This window comes from Lissotriton helveticus, chromosome 9, assembly GCF_964261635.1.
Source record: "Lissotriton helveticus chromosome 9, aLisHel1.1, whole genome shotgun sequence".
Lineage (NCBI taxonomy): Eukaryota > Metazoa > Chordata > Amphibia > Caudata > Salamandridae > Lissotriton > Lissotriton helveticus.
Genome location: NC_136070.1, coordinates 565,865,775 through 565,888,553, shown reverse-complemented (window position 1 = coordinate 565,888,553; position 22,779 = coordinate 565,865,775). Strand labels below are relative to the sequence as shown.

The 22,779-nt window shown below is 45.9% G+C and overlaps 1 protein-coding gene across 1 annotated transcript in view; it reads left to right on the top strand.

Annotated features, from left to right (window-relative positions):
* The window catches only part of BSCL2 (BSCL2 lipid droplet biogenesis associated, seipin), a 142,278-nt gene extending 123,928 nt beyond the window's left edge, over nt 1-18,350 (top strand). Inside the window, exon 10 of the mRNA XM_078660485.1 lies at nt 16,955-18,350. Coding sequence (XP_078516611.1) covers nt 16,955-17,121 — 167 coding nt within the window. The 3' untranslated portion in view covers nt 17,122-18,350. The remainder of the gene's footprint in view (nt 1-16,954) is intronic.
* The last annotated feature ends 4,429 nt before the right edge of the window (nt 18,351-22,779 follow it).

The window sequence follows — 22,779 nt, the reverse complement described above, 5'->3', positions numbered from 1 at the left end:
CGCTCAGAACAGGGTCCTCGGGTCTCAGGACAGAGGCCTTTCAAGGCTCGCGGAAGGGGCTGCGTGGCCCCCATTTCCATAAATATTATATCCGCCCCAGAAGATGGGGTGCCTGGGGCCTAACATGGCTTGGTGAGAGGGTCCACTGGTCCCCTCCCCTTAATGAATCTACCTGGCCCAGGGGATGGGGTCCTTGGGGCCTAAAATGGGCTTGGGGAGTGGGGCCCGACTTACCCCCCTCCCTCACCATATATTAAATGAAAAATATTTTTCTTTTCCATTTTTTCTGCAATCCTGCACCAGTCCCATGGGATCGTGGGAAAATCTGCCAATATTTTTTTTAATTTGGGCCCTGGGTAGTCGCTCTTACTCTATGGGACCACGACTATAGCTTACGCCCCTGCAATGCACTGCTTATGACATCACTCATGACATCAAGTAAGTGTTTTAAGAGTTTATGGGTGTTAAACATATATAGTAACCTGTTACAAAAATTATATTCGTATACTAGGTGCACTGCTACTGAATTATACTACTTCTAACATATATTACGTGAGTGGCTGTGTGACTGTGTCCTTGTGTGTATGGGTGTGTAAGTGCCTGTATGGGTGTATAAGTGGGAGTGTTCGTTGTGTGGGTGAGTGAGATGCTGTATTGGTGAGTGGGTGTGCAGTGGTTATATGGGTTATTCAGTGGCTCTGTGGATGATGTCATTTGTCATGTCATCAGTGATATCAGTGGTGTCACTAACCATGTTATGAGTGATGTAATATGTGAGGTCATAAGCGGTGCATTGTGGGGGGAGTAAGTTATAGTTAGCTCAGGTAACTATAACTGCTGAATTTCACTGGTTTTGTTTGAGTGAAATCTTAGTCTTGCTATAATGTCCCTGTAACCTTTGGTTTTTTTCAATAACTGTAAGTTTTTTTAATTCTTTTAAGTGAATTTCTAAGGTTTATAAAATTCTGCTCCCTAACTATAACGTCCCTGTATCCTTTGGTTTTTAAAGTGAATTTCTTTTATTTTTTTCTTCTTTTTTTTAACAAGTCATGTTTGACGAGTGGTGGAGAAAGGGGGCAGGCCTCGTACCAACTCTCAGGAATCCCACTGTATGGGACTTACTAGAGGAAACAGGAGGGGTTCTTGGCCCCCATCGTGCCTCACCATCCAATAGGACTACATCCCCCAACCAGTAGTGCGCCAAGAGGCTTATTTGCAGAGTGGTGGAGAAAGGGGGAGTGGGCTCTGAAGGCCTCTTAATCAACGACCCTCAAGAGCCAAGGGGACTTAATCCCCAACTAGTGGTGCACTAGGGTGCACGTTTGCAGAGTGGTGGAGAAAGGGAGTATGGCCTCCCACAACCTCTCAGCAATCCCGCTGTGTGGGATTTACTGGATATAACAGATGGGGTAGTTGGGCCCCCAAAGACCGCCAGGAGTAAAGTGGACCTCGTCCCCTAACCAGTAGTGCTCCAGGAGGAGCGTTTGCAAAGTGGTGGAGAAAAGGGGCCGGTCTTCCGATCACATCTTAGCAATCCCGCTGTGTGGGGCTTACTGGAGGTAGCAGGCGGGGTTGTTTGCACCCAAGGACCCTCTGCAGCCAAGGGGACTTCATCCCCCAACCAGTTGTGCATCATGAGGTGCGTTTGCAGCGTGGTGATGAAAGGGTCGGGGCCTTCGGTGACTGGGCGGTCTGATTTTTTTTAATTGTATTTCTTTTATTTACTAGGGTAAGGGGGGGGACATGTGTCCCACCCTCCCTGGGCTGATTTTGGCCCTGGGAATCCCATCCCCAGGGATCAGGTCTTATTTGCATGAAGAAGGGAGCAGTATCCTCAATCGGCTAATTTCGGCCCTTGGGCCCGGCCTTTTAAATACATTTTTAACATTTTTTTCATAATTAAAGGGGGGGCTGAACACCCCCCACTTCTGGGCTGCTTTTGGCCCTGGGGAACCCATCCTCGGGGCCCGGTCTGTATTGTGGGTGCCCTGGTCCCATCCAGGGCACCCACTTACCACGAATAGCGACTGTGGAGGGTGGGAGGAGGCTCCCCTGCGTTCCCTGCTGGCTCCCTGCCTCCTGCGGGAGCTGGCATTGCTTTTACAGAGAGGGACCTACTGAACATGCAGCTCCCTCTCTATGAAAGCAATTCTGCTCCGCTTCCAGCAAGCAAAACCATTATGCTCTCGCTTGTTGGAAGCGGAGCACAGTTTGCTATGGCTTGGTGGGAGCAAGCGATAGCAACCAGCTTTGTCCCAGGGGTGGGCAACCCGGGACATAGCAGGAGCTGGCCCTGATGGGAGGCGGTCCTCAGGTCCATCTGTGGCTCCAGGAGGAGGGGAAGGGCTGTGTGGCTCCCCTCCTTTCTTTACAAAAGAAAAAACAACTTTTCATTATTATTATAGCAAGGCACCTAGCAGCAGTTGCATCAGAACATTCGGAGACCATTAGAGCTTTGGAATATGTTTGTTCTCCGAGATATAATGCATCTCCCTTTCTTTACTTATTCTCCACCATCTACCTCCATGAACACCCTTTCCTGTGAATTTGTACAATCTCTAGATTCCCCCAAGGGGGGCATACATGGGCTTCTCCTATATACCTTCCATTTACCCCAGATTTGCTCCCATTTTTTGGGGCATCCCCTACTTTCATATACCACTTTCTCTGCCACCATATACCAATGTATATCTTTCTTCCAAACACAGAGTGATGGTGTTGCTGCAACTACCACAGTCGGGCAATGTTACGTTTGGCTATTCTCATCCCCAGCGAAAACCCAGTTCCTCTCTTTGTTAGTGAGGTTGATGGCTTCCCACACACTTAATAGGCATCTTTGAGGCAGCAGCTCCATCTCTACTCCCAATATCTCGCACAGGCAGTGCATAATTACTTCCCAGAAGTGCTTTGTTACTGGGCAGTCCCATATTAAGTGGTAAAATGTTCCCACTTCGCCACACTGTCTGTCGGAGTCCAATCCTCTGCCCATCTTAGTCATGGTTGCACAGGAAAGATATGATCTATGTAACATCCTGAGTTGTAGCAACCTGAATCTCGCCAATATGGCTACCTCTCTAGTGGAAGTCAGCACTTTTAGTCAGTCTTCGTCCTTCAGTTCCTCCAGGTCTCTCTACCACTGCCTTTGAAGATCCAGGAGTGGGTCCGGAAAGTTGTTAACTTTTGGTAGGTCAGGGAGGTCGCATTCCATTCCATGTAGTCTGTCATAAGTCTGTCTTCTAGTGGGGAAGTCTCGAGGAGTTCCTCACCTTTTGGGATGGCAGTCAGGAGAGCATGTCTGATCTGCAAATATCGAAAGGTTTCGGTGTCCACGATCATAGTCCTATCATAGTCCTGCTGTAATGTGGTAAAGGGAATTATTCCCCCCTATTCCCTATAAGGTCCCAGCTATCAAAGCTGGGGACCCTGCGTAGGGTGCCCAGCCTCTCTGCATCCCACAGAGACATTACTTGCGTGACTTTGTAGTGCCACTGCATCTTTTCATTGACCATGTGCCAGAGCTGCATCGTGTATTGTGTTGTGCCTGTGAGATAGAGGTTTCTGGGGTTAGTGTATAGCGCCCTTGTATATCCTTCAGGCCGTAGGAAAGATCTGTCCATTCAATATGTTGGTTTATTCCTGTGGCAGGTGTCCCCATTGAATAAAAACCATTAGTTGCGCTGCCCAGTATTATGTTTGTACATCTAGCAGTGCAATCCCTCCATCATACCATCCCTGCACCAATTTCTTCTTGGCTATCTGCGGGAGCTTCCCATCCCACAGTAGTAGTCTTTGTTCACTCTCTAATGCTCCAAAGTAATATTTGAGACCTTGAACGGCGTGTTTTGTAATATGTATAGAAACTGAGGAGCGTCATAATTTTTAATTGGGTGACTCGCCCTAGCAGGGAGAGTCGTAGGGATCTCCAGTGTCGAACATCACCCTTCAGTCGTATCAAGGGTGGCTTGAGGTTGCAGGTGTAAAACTGATTTGGATCTGTGGTTACAAAAATGCCAAGGTAACAAACTCTTCATCACCGCCCTTGTCTCTTCCTCTCTAGGTAGGGTGGGGCATGTAGTACATAAATTATGGATTTAGACCAATGTATAGTATGGCAGTAGTATTTCCCGAAGTTCATGACTATATTCAGTACTCTACTTAATGAGGGTCGAAGGCTGCTATGTAAAGACGTATTTCATCTGCATATAAGGTTATTCTCTCCTTCCAGTCCTCTGCCCAACGCAGTCCCCGTATCAGTGGGTCTGTTCGAATCCTGGTAGCCAGGGGTTCTAGTACCAAAGCGGCATGAATGGACATCCATGTCTCGTTCCTCTTTGGAGGGGGTATGGGCTGGACGTCCTGCCATTCAATACTACCTGCTCTTGGGGCTGCTCGTACAGGATCCACAACCAAGCCAGTAATTTAGGTCTGAAGCCCATCTTCTCCAGCACTGTGAATACATGTGGCCATTCAAAAGTGTTGAATGCTATACAAGCATCTAGTGACATGACCACTGCGTCTTCCTGTGGTGTCAACCCTCCCCAACACTCCATGTAGTCTGCTTAAATTGAGTGCCGTATTTCTCCCTGGCAGGAAGCTGGATTGATTTGGGTGTACTAATCTCTGGATGATGTGCATGAGTCGCGAAGTGAGTAGCTTGGCTAATATTTTGACCTCCGCGTTAAGGAGAGAGATAGGGCGAAAGGAGGAGCATTTATCTGTTGCCTTACCCTCTTTATGAATCGCCACGATTTGTCTGACATAAAATTCCCTTCCCTACCGTCCAGTTAACTTAACAATACCTCCCCGAGGTCCTGGAAGGGAATGTCGTGCAGCGTTGGGGGAATGTATACCGTAAGGATAGTCACTATCTTCTCTTTTCATGTGCAGGACACAGCATATCTGCCCTGTGTATCTGTCCAGGTCTGTTCTATGTTAAGGGGGAATAGTTTCCTCAGGAGTATCTCAGACCCTCATGAACCTGTGGTAAACCCAGCATGGGAAACAAGTTTGTACTCCCCATGGTCTAATATCTTACAGGTATTGCTCACTAAATGAGTCTCCTGCATCAATACTACATCCGGGGAGTGTCGTTTGATGTATTGGAGAATTATTCCTCATTTTAGCTTGCCTCCCAATCCATTAAAATTCCAGGAAAGCAGACTCATTCCTGGGCTCATCTGTGAGTGAGTCATGATCTATGTGAGCCTGCTCTAATCCCCCCCCCCCCCCCCCCCCCCCCGGTGAACCGCCATCTCTGGGGCGGACCCAGATTGGTAAACTTGCTCTACGCTCTGTTCTCTTGCCCTGTTTCGAATGGGAGCACAACTGCCCCCCTGTCAAACTGTATAAATATAACTTAGGGAACACTGAGTACAATCCCTTCCCCTCCCTCCTAGAACTGTGAAATATGATACCCTCCCTGCCCTGCCTCCCTGCATACTGTGTCTAAAACAAACCTGCTTTCCCAACTCTGCAGAGTGCCTGTCTCCCTACCCCTAACTGAATTATGGAGTATTGTGACCCAACCCCTGCCTCCTCCCGCTTTCTCATCTCTTGTAAGAACCAGTACAGTTTACCAGTGCAGCAGAGCGATTCTGCCCTGTTGCAACTGAGCAGTTCTCATTGTCATTCTGTCAAAGAGTTCAGTGGCGTAGCACTTCTTTGACTTCTAAGAAACTTCTCTTTTGTTTCTGAACCTTCATGGCAAAATCCGTAAAAAAGGTTATCGTGCTATTTCGTACTTTACAGGTGGAGCGCTTCAGCAGTTTTGCATCTTCCTCGGAAATTCAATATTCGGGCCAGGATCGGTCCTTGATGGGGCTCCGGGTTTGCTCTTTCAACTGAGAAAAACCTTGATATGCCTCGTAGTTGTAAGTGCTACATCATCAGTTCCTCCACGAAAAGGTCCGTTGCCGGCACCTCTGCTCGTTCAGGGACTCCAATTATTCTTACATTATTTTGCTGTGATATGGCCTAGTATTCATTGAGGTTGGCTTCTAGCAATTGACTTGCGGCTTGCAGATTAACTTGTTTCTGTAGTACTTTCGAGTCTGTCTGGAGTTTGGCCATGGTGGATTCCACTGCTGTAAGTCTTTCATTCATATTTCAGAGGTCTGCTCTTACCAGCGACACCTCCGCTGTGATTGAGTCCATGCGAGTTTTTAGAGATGTGTGCACCCCACTTATTGCCGACATGATATCTCGTAATGTGGGTTCTCCTCCTTCTGCCGGTGCCTGGGTGGGTGGCAGAGACTGCCTCATGAAGTATGCACCGCTTCTCGATTTTTTTAATTTAATTTTTTATTTTAATTTTTTGCATGGTGTACTTGTCTAATTTGGTTTGGTGTGTGTCACACAGTCCTTTTCCACCTGTCATCATGGTCATTTGGGGTTGTATGATGTAGGTCCTATAGGGGCTCCGGACTCAGAGGTAGTAACCGCCGCCTGTCCATGGATTGGTAGGATGATCCACGCGGCGTGTTGGGTTTCCCCTTGCATGGCCAAAGTTTCACTTCCCCTCAGATGTGACCTCCGCTTAGTAGAGCCACTGTTCACTCTTTAACTTTTTCGCAAGACGGTTTTATTCTTCGTGAGTGCGATGGACTAAGTCTCCCTCTAATGTAGTGGCAATCCCGGTGAGTTCAGAGTTGAGATTTCCGACTGAGGTGTTGGCTAGGTCAATTACTGCGGTACGTGGTTGGGTAGTGTCTTGCGCAAAACCAATACAAGTGAAAAAGAAACCAATTATCATGTAGCGCATGCTCAAGGGAACAAACAGGCAGCGACCACTAGCGTGCCAGAAAAGTCCCTCTGTGAACACAGAAGGAACTAAATAGGAGCAAACTTGATTCCCGAGCACAACAATACAATATCGAGTGAGAGATATCAGTCCAAAGAAGGTTCTTCAGGTTGTATCATTCAAAAAAAGTCTTTATTGTTGAAATACAGAGTAGCCAGACATAAAGAGCAGTTGGCTAGGTCTTTCACCTGTGTCTGTGGGTTTGATTCAGCGCTTTTTGCTGCTATTCAGGCCAGTATCCATTCCTGTGTGGCCTCTCTGCTTCCCCGTTCTGGCGGGGCCGCCATCTCGGTCGTCTTCGATGTGTCTTTGGCTTGTTGGGAATAATTAGGACATCTCGCCTGATGGCTGACCGGGGACTCCTTGCCATCCACTTCAATTTTCTGGTTGAGGTTAGAGTACCTTCACCTCTTCTTGCAGGTTGTTGATGTTCCCCTTTTGTTTCTCTTGCCCCATCTTTGTGGGGCCTACCTATTCACCACCTCATGTAGGCTATTTGAGTTCTTCTCCCAGTGATTGATTCTGCTTATCGGCTGGTCTGATGCCTCCTGGTCCCACCCCACACCCGGGCTGTGTTTCCTAAGCTAGCCAGCCGGCTTCACGGCGTGTTGTCCTCCACACCTCTAACCTCTTGCATCAGCATCCATCCGCTGCCGGGTCACTGCAACACTCACCAAAGACCTCGCCTGGGCTTCTCCGATCGCTCCGAAGTCCGCCTCCACTGCCTGAATTTCTGCTTTCTGTTCGATTTGGGCCCCAGCTGCACTATCTTGTTAGTCCGCTTCTTTTTTCATCCCCATTGGTGTTCCAGTGGGTTTTTCTCCTTATGGGACATAGTATCTTCGCTTCAGTGGCTTGGTTGACCCAGTCCTCCTTACTTACAGTTCTTCACACCTGCGGCCTCTTGCGTCAGCCTTCGCAGTGGACGGAGGGAGCGCAAGTATGCAGTCAGTCTTTTGTTTCCTCCACCGCTTTTGTGGGACCAGCTGGGTCGCACCATTGAGGTATGGGAGCGGCCAAATTCGGGCCTTCTCTGTCAATGAAGTCTCTTTGTCAACTGGGCTCTCGCCTCCTACTCCTTCAGAGTCATGTCACCTTGTGCCTCACAGTCCGCCACTCCCCGATCCCGGGGCGAGACGTGAATCTGTTGCTGGACCGCTGTGTCCTTCACTGAAGATTGTGCCGAGGACTGTGCCGCTCACCGGACCTCTGTACTGGGGCAAATGTACGGCATTGTTCTACATTCTGCCCATCAATTGTTGTTTTTGTATTTGTCACCCCGAGTGGGACTGGTATGCCCAGACGTGGGTCCCGTGCTCTCCATTTCACTGGAGTCAAGCTATCCAAGGCCCTGATCTCTGTACTGGGGTGGATGTACAACATTGTTCTGCATTCTGTCCATCAATTGTTATTTTTGCATTTGTCACCCTTATGACAGCGCTCACCGCTTGCGTTTTGGCGTTGCTGCTCATTTTAGGTCCCGGTTGCTCTGTTCCTCCAGCCCGCTCCCTCTTTTCTAAGGCTATGGTGCTCCAGAGTTCTTTCTTTACCGGACGCAACTGCAGCGCTTCGGGGATTTAGTACTATGTCTGTGGTTCCCAGGTTGGCGGATGGTTTAACAGATTATGTGGGATGTGTGAGGTGAGATACGGGAGCTCTGCTAAATTGCGCCCATCTTCAATTGCTGCCCCCCAGCTGTTTTTTGGACCCGTGGGCCCCATCCCGTGGAGCCCATCGTGATGTTCAATGGTCACTTAGTCCCCCTTCCCGGACAGTTATCTGTCTCTGCCAATATTTTTTATATTTTCAGGACCGGAAAATAACTTCTTGAGTCCTGTAATGGCGGTCGTAAACATTTTTCTCATGTTGCTGGCTGGCAATCAAAGCTCTCGTTCCTGTGGGAGGGAGATGGCTCAAGGTAAGTAAAGGTGCTTGGGTCAATCTGAATGCTCTATATTTAAATTGGTACTCCTGCAGACCCAACCGTCCAGATGTACAATTATTCTGGAAATTTAATTTGTCAAAAACTACTGAATGGATTTACATGAAGTAACAAAAAGCACAATCTGCTGACCAATATCTAGCTTCCTCCCGAATTTAGTATAATTTTGTTAAGCAGTTTTTGCTGCAGCCCTGCCTGAAGTCTATGGAAAATGCATGGGTATTTTGTGTTTTGGGATCCCCTTTTTTTCTCTGCCCCCACTTAACAGATCACCCCGAAACTTTCCAGGAAAGAGCTGAGGTGAATTAACTTGGTTTTGGGAAGTTTTGTGAAGATTTGTCAAACGGGTCAAAGTTATTAGAAAACCAAAAAACCCTCTTTCTACAGAAAAGGAGACTGAACTATAACTACCTAGTAGAAAAAGCCACTAGGTAGGAAGGGAGTAATAAACCATGCACTTACTGCCGAATAAGACTATGCTGAATGGGAAGCCACTTCCGTATCTTGTCATAAACGTTCTATACTCTTTATGGTTTAGCAAGACCTTAGGATATCATTCAAGAATCCAAGCTATTACAGTTGCAAGCCTTGTGCAGATACAAGAAGCTGCTACTTTAAAATCACACTTGTTTGGGAGAAAGGGAAGAATCTTCTTTGGATGTTGCAACAGTTGAGAGATTAATCCAAAATCTGTTCATTTAGGCCAGGTCTTGTTCCAGGCTAAAACCAAGAGATTGTGTTTAGATGCCGAGATGGTGAAACTTCCATTCTGGCAATGCAAAGCTCATTGTACTTTTACTTGTTATATTGTCTACTAGCACTTGGACCAAAGGAGCAAAAGCGGTGAAGTGGTCAACTGTGATCACTTCTGCTGTATCACTGTCATCATCCAGAATTGTCCTAATTTTGTCAACAGTAACTTGGGACAGTTTCGTGTCTATGCCTTGGATTAAACCAAGCTTCCAGAGTTCCATTGCATCAGTTCTTGCAGAATTGTAAAGAGGTGTTTTATTGCAAGCTTATGCAATAATTTACACAAAACTGGAGAAGGGCAATAAGATGATAAATAGTAACATCATTGTCATCAGGGTTAGCCATCTTCACCAAAGAAACAATCCCTCCTCCTTTGTATTTAGATGAGACTAATCCTGAAGCAGACACATTCGTTTGACCAGTGAATAGACCACAGATCTAAGAGCAGCAAGTGGGCACCGGCTATTTGGATCCGGTTTTCAGACCCTTTTGCCCGAGAACTACCACCTCCTAATAAGAAATCAGTTAGAAGGAAGACGAAAGTTCTGAGCCGACGAAGTGGACAGGTAATGAGGCTTCTCTATGGGGTTTTGTTGGGCTTGTGCCCAGGAATAGAAAGTATGGTTTTTATTGATCCCGAAAAACCAGTGACGACAAAATGAGTGGAAGATACGTTTTCATGCCTTGTTAATATTGGTGTGGATCTGCTCTGGCTTTAACAAAGCCTTTTTTGTGCTTTTCGGTTTGGATCTTTTTTTATGCTCCTTAAAAGAGTAGGATCTCTGCAATAAAAGAAATGTAGGAATTTGGAGGTGTTGCAGTTTTGCGACCTGCAGACTTACAAAGATTCGTGTGGTTTAAGAAATGTTTGCGACGGCTATAAAAGTAGTAGAAAGAAGTCATTCAATCAGTCAAAGGGCGTTTCCTAGCCGGACTGGACTATACTTCCTCCAAAGCAACAAGTTACATTTTTCCACTCATAATCAACAGCGGGCTCACATTATTATGGCCTAATATCTTGAAAATTCAGAAAGTTGGCAAAAAAAGGAAACCAAATAATGATCTTTCCAAGTAAGAGAGTAAATATCAGCAATGGCCACTAAGTCCTGAGAACCACCAATTGGAGTCGAACAAAGGTCTCAAGCCTTTTTTAACAACAAAATGTACAAATAAGGGTGTGCATGTTTTTAATTTGGTAAAATTAGTTTTTGACAGGAAAGCTAGTAAAACAACCGGCAACACCCTGCTGCACAGTTTATGAGAAGCGAAAAAAGAAAATTATGTTGCAGCTTATAGACCCTAAGTACAGAATACATGCTTGCAATAACGGCCCCAATACATGCACACATTCAGGAAGCTACAGTGCATCCACAATCTATAAAACGTTCTAATAATTACAGCATACTTTATTGTTGTAGTGGCTAGCCAAGTTTTGATGAGCTTCACCTGATCTGTTTTCTTCAGGTCTTTTCACAGGTTCTGTGGGAGAACTCTATTCCCTCCTGGCCAGTAGGTCTATTTGGATACAATTGGTTCATTAGCCTATCAATCTTCAGGTTGATCATGATCAGACCTGGTTTCATGTCAGTCAACAAGACTCCGACGATCATGCTTCAGAGTAGCTCCTGACCCAGAATGGTGCAGATTGTCTACAGCGGGGTTCTGGTCGGATGGCTTCGCCATGCACCGGGAATCAAAGATGATCGTAGATTCCTTGCTCTTATGCTTCCCCTTGTTTGCTCCAAAACTAGCGCAATTGCTCAGTCTATAAGCGTGCGTAGTTTGTGCAGGTAAATTAGCTCTCCACCTAGTGAGGTTTGGTATTGGCAGGAAGAGCCTCTTTGATTTAATAGCTAACCTCTGCCAGACCTTCCAGGGAGCAACAGAGGATAACATTGAGGGCATCACTGCAGAGTGCTGTCAGAATGGGTCCTGCCTCACCCCGCCAAAACAGTGTTGCCTCATGCATCCAATATGAGTTTGGGGAAATAAGGTACGGACTAACAGACCCAGGCCAGATGAATGTTAATGCAGTTAATCCCTGGAAGAGGTGGAGTCAGTCTCCCTCCAGCTTGGATTGCCCGGTAGGGCCTGTTTCAACCGGATTCATATTGGATAATTTGGCTGGAGAAGCTTTTCAAGGGCCTGGAATCTTGTTGCTCCGCACTCTAGCACCGCAACCCCGGCAGTGTGTTCTTGTTCACATGTAAATAAGCTCACCAATGTTCAATCGTTCAGTACTAGTAAAGCGTAGCTCTGTCACCCCTAGGGGTATCTTGGCGCTGAGGATTCTGTTTTACTGCTGAAGAGTCAAGTCTTGAGTCTCTTTCTGAAATCTGCCAGGGAAGGTGGGGTTCGGCGATGAAGGACCTGGTTGTTCCAGATCTTGGCAACAATGTAGGAGAATAAGTGGCCTCTGCTATGGCTGTGACCGATGCGGGGGTGTAAGCGAGGGTAATTGAGGAGGATCGGAGGTGTCTGGAGCGTTGGTGAATGTTCAGGTGGTGGTTAAGGCAGGATGGTCCTTGGTCGTGGAGGGCTTTGTAGGCGTGAGGCTCTTGAACTGGCATCTCTTCTTGATGAGGAGCCAGTGGAGGTTCCTGAGGTGAGGGGTGATGTGAGGCCATTTGGGAACGGAATGTTGGTAGTCATGATTGATTTTAAGACTGTTTGTCCAATTATATCAATTATATTATCCAAGTATTAGGTCAGACGGCGATAAATTAGCAGAAAAGCACTCAGTGTAGAAATGGGACATGACAAAATAATTTGAATTACATATTCTTGCATTTACTAATTTATTTGCAATTCTCAACTGTTAGAAAGTAGCATCATAATGTGTAGAAGCAGACTTGAGAGGTTTGAATGCTGAAGAAATTGACTGATTCACTTAAATCTGATTCTCCAGCCGATCCCTGTTTGGCTAGGCTGCTAGTGGCAGCTGCTGAGGTGGTCAACTCTGACGTTAAAACCATTATTAACATGTCGATTCAGACTGCCCCAGTTCCACCTGAGTGGAAACAGGCTAAATTGCTCCCACTATTAAAAAAGCCTTCTTTAGACCCTTCTACGCCAGCCAGCTACCGACCTATTACTCTCCTCCCGGCTGTGGCGAAAGTGTGTGAGAAAGCAGTCTACAAACAACTTGCCAACTTTGTTGAGACATCTGAAGCTCTTCACCCAGCCCAGTCGGGATTTAGGGCCACTTATAGTACAGAGACGGCCCTTGTTGAGATGTCGGAGGCTTTAAGAGAATGTTTGGATGTAGGCGGCAGAGCGGCCTTGATTTTATTGAATCTCTCTGCCGCCTTCGATACGGTGCCTCTTCGCCAACTATTGTCCCGTCTTTCAAGCATTGGAAAATCGGGTCTAGCATGGGATTGGCTCAAATCATTTTTAGAGGATAGAACACAGCAGGTATGGCTGCCTCTGTTCTCCTCGGCCCCAAGAAAGGTGACCACAGGAGTTCCACAGGGCTCTACTTTGAGTGTGCTTCTCTTCAATCTATACGTTACTCCCCTGATCTATCTGGTGGAGGAGCTGGGAGCTAAGATCATAGCGTACACCGATGATACACAGCTCCTCTTCACGTGGAAGGAAAACGACTTGTCCCAGGATCGAGCCAATAACTGTCTTTCAGCCGTTTTTAACTGGCTCGCACAGGCTCCGCTTAAGTTTAATGAGGACAAGTTGGAAGTACTTCTGTATGGGTCTTTTCCCCCACAATTTAGGGAGGATCTTTGGCACACAGAGTATCCTATGCCTAACTCTGTGAGCAATCCTGTTAAGAATCTGGGGTCTGGTTTAGTGAGGACCTCTGGTTCTCTACACAGATAAAAAAAAACTGCCCGTAGTATGCTTTGGTACATTGAAATCGCTTAGGAAGTTCCTTCCATTGCTACCCAGGCCAGCTGAGGAACTGGTGACTCGTGCTCTTATTCTGTCACGTATTGACTATGCCAATGCATTGCGGAACAAGGCATATGGCTTGATTTTATTATTGCTCTTAAATGTTCGTTATGACGTCTTTTTAACTGTTTGCTCAGGATATGTGAGCCTCTTTTCACCCTAATCCCAAATAGAATTAGGATGAAACCAACATAGTGTGATTATTAAATCGATACTCGGCTGCGCTAACGATGAACTATAGAGTTTGATGGGTCATAGTGATTCTTAACACAGACTCATGGTCTTATTATGCATATTAAGTCAAGCTACTTTTTTCTTTTCATGTGTTAGATGTCAGTGGACACAAATATGGAGGAGTCATTTTGTATACATGACTATTTAAATTACAGTAATCTCACCCTACATTTAAAAAAAATGATACAATTGCTGCAACATATCCCTTCTAGAAATTGAACACTTGGATTGTTTAGAAACTTCATCGTCAACATACCGATTCCAACACACCAGTGGCAACTACATTCCTTGACAATACATTTTTCTCTTCAAGGTGAGACATTATTTTTACTCACCTATAATTCAATTCCCATGGGGGACGGGTCTCTTTTCTTTGCACCTAAGACGAGGAGAAAATCCTGGTTCCAATGCTTCATGGACTCACATGCAGTTATTGTCTTTGCTCTATCTCACGTTTTTTTTAATTTTTATTTTTTATTTTTTTTATTTTACAGAGTTTTATATAGCGCGAACTAGACCCGAACTGAATCAGGTATCAGAGCGCTTTACATAGCACCAGTTACGTTACATGAGGACACGCATTCATTTTAGGCACTTCATTTTAGGTTGTCTGGCGCTATACTTGGTTCACCTCTCACTATGAATTATGGTGCATCTCACTAACATGATTTCTATAATCTCTCTTGAGGTGTTGATCATGGAGAGTTTTAATTTTTTATGTCACCAATTTTTTGAATGTAAGACGCATGAGATTGTGTCAATCCTGTGTTGGCTCAACATACACCGGGAGGGGTTGGAAAAAACTGTACGCATGTAGTGTGGATATTGTTGATTTAAACAATATTCTTAAAAAGTACTGTACATATGTTCCTCTGCAGCCTTGAAAAAGCCCTGCGGGCGAAACGCGTGTCGGCTGCTGCTGTATCTACATTCATTTTTTGTAAATAAAACACACAAGACCTGATCTGGAAGTGTGGCTGAAGTACTTATTAAAGTTTGACTTTCAGGAAATTGGATCAAAAACTTACTGGAAACTTTGCCAAGAGGAAATCCTATCCATAATCCTCCATCATTTCAAATGTGTTCTGATTGGATTATAGACATAATGATTGAGTGTGCTCTGGTGCAGTGTGTATAATATTTGGGCTGGATCTTTTAGGTCCACAGATTGATTTACATCCCAGTGGGTGGGTGTCAGGACGCCATTTTTCTGAGCACCTCCTACTGTGTGGAGTTCAGTGAATTCTGTTGTAGACTTAGAATGTCAGTAGATGTGCAGATTGAATAAGCAAACCCACTTGTTTCTCTATGTCTATGTATGCCAATGCATTGTATATTGTCTTACCTGGATACCAGCTGAAAAAGTTGCAAATTATTCAAAACGTGGCAGCAAGAGTGCTGCTCGGTATCTCTGGTAGATCGAGCATAAAACATAATCTCCGGGACCTTCATTGGCTCCCCGTGTTGCAATGCATCCAGTTCAAGGCTCTCACTCTTACCCACGGAGCCCTCTGAAATTTGGGCCGCCGTATCTTAGGAGACGCTTTGGATTTCTACATCCCCCGAAGACAATTGCGCTCAGCCGCGCAGCGTCTTCATGTGATTCCCCGTTTTCGTCTTACGCGAACGGGGGACAGCTCTTCCTTTTAAGGCAGCCAAAGCCTGGAATTCCCTTCCTTATGAATTGCCGCATACTCAAGCTCCTAGGCTGTTTAAGAAGCAGTTAAAGATCTTGCTTTTTAATTAACCCACAGCTCCTCCTAGCCCCTTGCATTCGCAGCTGCTTTACGTGCCGGGACACTCTCGAATATCTGTGCGCGTTATAAGTGTTAATAACATAACATGCCAGCATTTGTAAAGCGCACAGCTACCTCCAACGGAGGTGTCCCGGCGCTAGGGGCCGTCAGGAAGATTAAGCAAGCTATTGCCCAGAGTCACATGGTGCTGGGCTAACCTGCCGCTGGAGCTAGGGATCGAACCGTGAACCCTGTGGTCCGGAGTCAGGCACCCTGGCCGCTCCGTCACACCTCTTCCACATAAGTGTTCACAATTTTGCTTCCAGCTGAAAGAGCATTTCCCTCCATCGGCAAGTGTTCACAAATTTGCTTCCAGCTGAAAGAGCATTTCCCTCCATCAGCAAATGTTTGGTGTGTACAAGTGCAGCTTCGCTTGTCTTCCGCATACTTTGATGCCAGGTCTTTAAACTGGTTGACTGACCAGCACATTACAGCCTGCCAAAGGAAGCCCTTAAAATGCAACTGGCAGTTCTACCTATCTCCAATATCCAATGTATAATGGCAGTTGACCACCCATTATGGTGACGGAAATGCTGAGTTTGCTTCCGCAGACAACTAGAAAAACAAGCCAAGAAATACAAATGGTACCATAAAACATACATTGAAAAACACCACTAACCACAGATTACTAGGTCCAATTAGTAGGTCCAAGTAGATTGAGAACAAATGCAACTTGGGGACTGGGAGTCAGAGCTTCTCAAATGTATTGATAGCGGCCACTCTGCACCAGAACCTTTAAACTAAATAGCAGGTAAGCAAGTGGCTTTATGCCAAGAAAGATGTGTGGCGTGCTTTGTTAGCCATGTGTACATTAAAAAATATGGAAGACAAGAACATTATGCAACTGGGGGCAGTATGTTACAGACTACATCATATTGGCATGCTGTTATTACAGCAGACAAAACTAGATGAATATCGCTCATCTTTTGGGAGGAGGCATTTTTTTTTATGTCAGAAAGGGCCCACTAATACAAAAAAGTGAGTAATTACTCATTATTATGAGTGTGTACCAATTTCTGTGACTTGTCAACCTGAGATGTGGAGTAGATCTTTTTCCCTTTTGATTTGTCTGGGCATGTATTGGTCTGTGTACAGCCAGGTGTGTGGATAGAGAATGCTTTCTTAGGTTTGGCTGCTTAGTTGCACTGGCTCTTTTCACTCTGCACCCCCATTTTTGCTTACCAGCTTCTTAGTTTGGGGACATATGTTTTAGTCCTTGCAACTAGAGGGTGCAGTGTTCTGGGTTGCAGGTGAGAACTAACTCAGGTTTGAGGGTTTAATGTTGAATAGACCATTGCCATCCAGCCTCTACATGGAACAAAGGGATGGTCTGTCTTTTTGGTGGTAAAGATGGGGGACGGGGGACACAATTACTACCTTAGTCAGTTGTGGGAAATGACTGATTGGTTATTTATGAGTCAAATAAGCGAGGGTTGTTGGGTGAGAAGGGGGCTCCGGCACAGTGCCTGCGTTGTCCTGAGCTACCAGGTTGATTCTAACAGAGCTCTTTCTTTCTTTCAGAGCTCACTGACGATGCCCCGTTGCTCTCCGGTGTAAACCTTCCACCAGTTACTACTTCAGTGCAAGAGACTCCAGCTGTGCCTGATCCAGCTATCCTGACGGAGGGAAGCTTGGATGACACTCCCTCCCTACCAGAATCTGGGATTCGTCTACGCAGTGTTCACTAGAGCTCCTGATAGTATACTTTATGGTAGTTAATGGGTGGCAAGCCATCTCCCATGCTCATTCCCATTCTTACCTCCTTAGCCACCCCGTGGGTGCATGACTGAGGAACTATTTGGAGCAAATCCACTGTGGAAGAGCAGCAAAATGATGAGAAACTGTGCCTCCTGGAGACATTCAGCGCCACCTCTGTTAGGTGGGATCATGCAATAAGTGCCTGTTGATAAACTGTGTCTCCTGGAGGTATTGAAGACTATGCTAGTGGTGAGAACAAGATATTGTGTGTGATACTCTAAACCTCCCAGAAGTCTTTCATTAGTTTGTAGAGACAAGACCACACAATAGAGAGCAATTGTCTATATGTCACAGATCTGTTAGAGTACACTACTCACTGGAAACTGGTGATGAAACCAACAAAGATATTTGCTAAACTATATTCTCTAATCAAGATGAGATTACCTGTGCTTCCATATCTCATAAGAAACTTAAAGTGTGTTGCCACCAGAGAAAAATGCTCCAGAGACTAAATGCACCAGAGAAAACAGTGCTAGCTGCAAGACAGACCAATAACAAATCTTCAACTCCTATTCCCTCGCTGGCCCTTTTGGGGAACTTTCAATTAAAGATAATATAGAGAGACCCAAGAAACTGACTGTACCAACAAGATATCAATGGTGATGAGACCAAACAAAATAGAAATGAATGTTCTAAATGCCTCCAAGAGGCTCATAACCAATCTGGTGGTTACAAGACCAAGATTCTGAGAGAAACCAGATCTCACAAACACTGTCTGCCGCATTGTAGAGACGACAATACAAACATGAAGGACTGTGGCACTAAATGTGTATTCTGCTATAGATGCCTTGTGACATTTTCTTTAACTTAGTGTTGGGTCAACTGCCCAGGATTTGTTTTGCTATAAAATGTCCTGGCCTTGAGCTCTGGGACTTCAGAAGGTCTCAGAGATGCACAACTGATTGATGAACAGGTTAGTATCAGTGGCTGAACCAGATTAAGCTACATAGGAGCACTAAAGAAGCTTGATTTAGGTGATTTGAATCATGAGAAAAGCAGAGCGCTCACTGCATAACTAGGTCACCTACAGGGATGTCTGTTACTTTAGTCACTGTGAGAATATGACCTGTGACGTTTGACAACTGAACCCAGACGCTGGGATGCAGATGGTTGTCCCTGAGCTAATGGATTAAAGTGGATTTGATATGCCTACATTTTTGCTATTTGTGAAAGAGGTTGACTTAGAAATTGTGAAGATTATGAGAAGAGCCATGGGTAAAGAACAGCTGCGACATAGGTAGATATGAGGAACGTTCACTTCCATTCCACCTTGTCTTTGGAACTCTTTTATTCTTGATGCTGACTATAGGCCACCATTTGCAGCTTTTGCAGTGCCTGTCATTCTGAGCAACATGTGCCGTCAGAGGTGGTGCAACAGTTCTAGCAATAGGGAAAGTCACACCTTGTGTAGTTCCTGCATCTTTTCATCTGTCCTCTCGAGCTGCTGATCACTCTTTTAATTCAAGCCTCCATTGCTTCTCTCAATCTCCATGGCCTTTACATACCCTCTGCCACACTCAAGCGAAGAATCCCATCTCTCCCTAGCAGATTGGTGCTTCTCAATCGTGTTTATTTGGCTTATCACCTTTTTGAAGGGTTGGCTTAAACACTTCAAAAGGGAGAACTCAGCTGTAAGATTGCTCATTACTCTCATACATGGAAGACGTGATGGCTGTCAAAAAGACAACTACTGCCATTGAGAAGCCAAAATTAAACTGTTCAGGTCGTTCGAATGAAGCAGTCTGGAGCAGTAGCAAGACCGATGGGAAATCAATTGATGCGCCCATTCGCTAAGATTTTTAGGCACCTACTTGACATTGGCTCAGTGACACCTAAGCCCAAACCCTCCTAAGACTTGAATTGGCAGACATAAGTCATGCAATGATTGTTCCAAGCTTAGTAAATAAAAAAACTCTCAAAGTCAAGGATGCATAGGAGATGGCCGGACCTTTGGCACAACTCCCTTGATGCATGCCTGATAAACTTTGGGAAGCACTGCTCACATCTGTTAAACATCTCTGGCTGATAAGATTTCTAAATCTCAAGGAACAACTCGTATGCAGCCCTACACTATATGCCTTTAGACCATCATTTGAAGCCAGTGCAATGCTGTAATTGAAAAGGAGGTTCGCATATAGAACCAGAAGAACCTAGGTGGTAATTAGAGATGTTCTCAAAGCAAGGACCATGAACTGAAGCCCCACCCCGTCCCCTAAGCTCTAAAAATTTTTACACCTTCTCGAGTTTTTTCAAAACCTTGTACAAGCATGGATACTCAATCAATCATTACATTTGTAAAGCGCACTACATAACCGCGAGGGTCTCAAGGCGCTGGGGGGGGGGGGCTGCTACTGATCGAAGAGCCAGGTCTTGAGGCGTCTATTGAAGGCAGCAGGACCTGGGTCTGCCGTAGGTCGGTGGGGAGCGTGTTCCAGGTTTTTGCGGCGAGGTAGGAGAAGGATCTGCCGCCGGCGGTGGTTTCCCGGATGCGTGGCGAGGGCGAGGTTGGCAGAGCGGAGACTGCGGGTGGGGGTGTAGAAGCCGAGTCGGTCGTTGAGGTATGCCGGTTTGGCGTTGTGTATGGCTTTGTGTGCGTGGGTTAGGAGTTTGAAGGTGATCCTCTTGTCGACGGGGAGCCGGTGTAGGCCTCTTAGGTGGGGTGCGATGTGGCTGCGTCGGGGGATGTCGAGGATCAGTCGTGCTGAGGCGTTCTGGATGCGTTGCAGCCGTCTAAGGAGCTTGGTTGTTGTTCCTGCGTAGAGGGCGTGCCCATAGTCCAGTCTGCTGGTGACGAGGGCCTGAGTGACGGTTTTCCTTGGAGGGGATCCATTTGAAGATCCTGCGTAGCATTCGGAGGGTGTTGAAGCAGGACGCGGAGACGGCGTTGACTTGCTTGGTCATGGAGAGGGCGGAGTCGAGGATGACCCCTAGGTTACGCGCGTGGTCGGTGGGTTCCGGGGCAGTTCCTAACGATGTAGGCCACCAGGAGTTGTCCCAGGCTGATGGGGTGGGGCCGAGGATGAGGACCTCTGTCTTGTCTTAATGCAGTTTCACCCTGCTGTCCTTCATCCATTCAGCGACGGCCTTCATGCCTCTGTGGAGGTTGTCTTTGGCGGCGCATGGGAATGCGGATAAGGCCTAAAATGGACTTCTCAACCATTGGAACGTTAATCCAATAATCCCCTGACTCGCCAAGGGTGTAGGGATGGAGCTTCTGGGCAGAATATTGGTAGATGGACACTGTTTTTGGGCAAAGAGGACCTTCCGAGGACCTCCCCCTCCCCCGCCTCCCCTTCTTGCCGAAATAGTGAGAAATGCAGATGAAAGTGAACAGAGGAAGGAAATTCACATCAGAGCTGACCCATATGTAGGTGTCCGGACCTGCACAGGTATGCTAGGTCATGGACAACTGCTGTGGTCAAAGTTTCTCAGCTGTGGAACCTAAGTTCACTGTGCCTCCTCAACTATAGCTAGGTAACACAGCTCTTGTATACTTGATTATCACTACGCACTGAAACAATTTGTCCTTCCAGTAGTGGAGCGAAGTGAGGCAGAGCCCTGTGTTTAGAAGATCCCTCCAACTGAAAGACTGCTGACTCCTGTGCCATCCAACATGCCTGAAAATTATAACCCAGAACCGTCAAATTGGTTTTGAGAAGTTGTGTATGTTTATGGGTGAAGGTAATCGTGGCTGTTTGACATATTTCCAGTCACCAATCTAGGTCCTTCTTGATTGAGCCTGGCACTGGCATCAGAAAAACATAATCCCTATAGTTTGTGACCCACTGGGACAGAATGCCAATGTGTTTAAGTGCAGCTGGGACCAATTTACTACATCTATGGTTCCCACCAAATGTACCAGTGCGGGAAGCTATTGTCTGGCTGTTGCTGTTGGATAGCCGACTGGCACCAGTCGTCGTAGCTATGTTGCTCCTCTGTGAGTCTACAAGGCAAGAAGACTTCCAATGTAGGTTTGTTTTTTGGTGAAGATTCATTCAGTACTGGATTCAGCCATGGTGTTTCAGAAAGAGGAACACATACTGGCTATCAGTCTTTGCCATAGAAAAGAAGATGCCTGTAACTACAGACTGTCTAAGAATAGGATCTCTGGCAGCCAGTTTTTATAAATGTGCCACTACAAGGGATGTCATATATATCCTGATTCCTGCACTTTTTTTTAGCAACAGGTCCAGGAGAACTTTAGAGGAGAGGGAGACTATTAGGCTGCATAGCCTTCAAGAGGATCAATGCAGATGTGAAGAGCTGTCTGAAAGACCTGGGACATAATGATGTTGCCCTCGCTACCTCTGCTCCTTCCACGTTTTCCAAGGCTTTGGCTACCCTTGTGGGTGATATCCAGGGGAAGATTAGCGGAAGAAAGAAGACTGATCTGGGGGAAGGACTGTGATATTGATGGTAGAGTCTCTCACTATCTGTTTGCTATAAAGAGCTGGCTTGACGTCAACGAAGGGTAGATTGGCACCGTGCTCAAAAGGATGACATGTCGACAACTATATAGAAGTGTAGGATGCAATCCATGTTAAGGATCTCTTTTCCTAGGCAATCTTGCCATTTATTTGCAAAAATGGGCCAGCAGGCTAAAAAAAGAGGAGAGATTCCATGTATGCCGACTACAAAATGTTGCAGGACTTTCTCTACTACCAGAGAAATATCTACTGCAGTGACTCTTTCCTTCATGTTGGCTATCACTTGATATGGGAGCTTCATATCTACCTCCTCCATCTCCGGTGTGTCCTGCGCCTCTGCTAGTTCCCCTGCCTACAGAGCCTCCTTTGGCATCTTTTGGAAGTCCAAGATCTTCAGGAGACCTCTTCAGAAGGTGCTGTTGGTCTAGAAGATCTACTTGTTCTAGATTAAAAGGGCAATCTAAATATTCTAGATATTGGAGGTCTTCAGACACATTCTCAGATTCCTCCTCTTTAATTCCTCTGCATTCTTCAACATTTTTTTAATTTCCACCTGCACACTTCTCACCTATTGTTGACAGCAACTGTGACTGGGGCAAAGACTTCAGTCATCTTTGAGACATTGCACCATCTCACGGCGCCTTGTCCCTTTGTATCCACTAGCCCCAGGACTACTTGGACCAGCAATGGAATTTTATATTTTTTATCACACATATTTAGTGAAGTCTTATGCAATGCAGAACGTTACAACAGATTAAGGTCAAAGTACATTGGGTGAAAACAGTCCACTTGTAGGGTGGAGCCTCCGTCTAAGGTCGATCTCATCGCCTTTGAAGAAGGAATATCACTTGTGACAAGTGAGGTTGGGAATGAGGGCTGCCAGATCAAATCTAGGATGGGCAGTGAAGTTCTAAATCGGATGGTGACATTGTGTGAGTGTACCGGATCATATGGCATTCAAAATCCATTAATTGGGGGGTGGGGGATTCAATGGGATGTCAACCCTTCAGAGAATCCATAGGGTAAGTGGTCTGATATGTAGAGGTCACGAGTAACTTCGCTTCTAGGGGGGTAATGTAGTGGGAAGGTTAAAAAAATGGAAACTTGGTAAGACAATGGCTACTACTGTGGTCAGGCTCAAAGAAACAACTTGATGCCTTC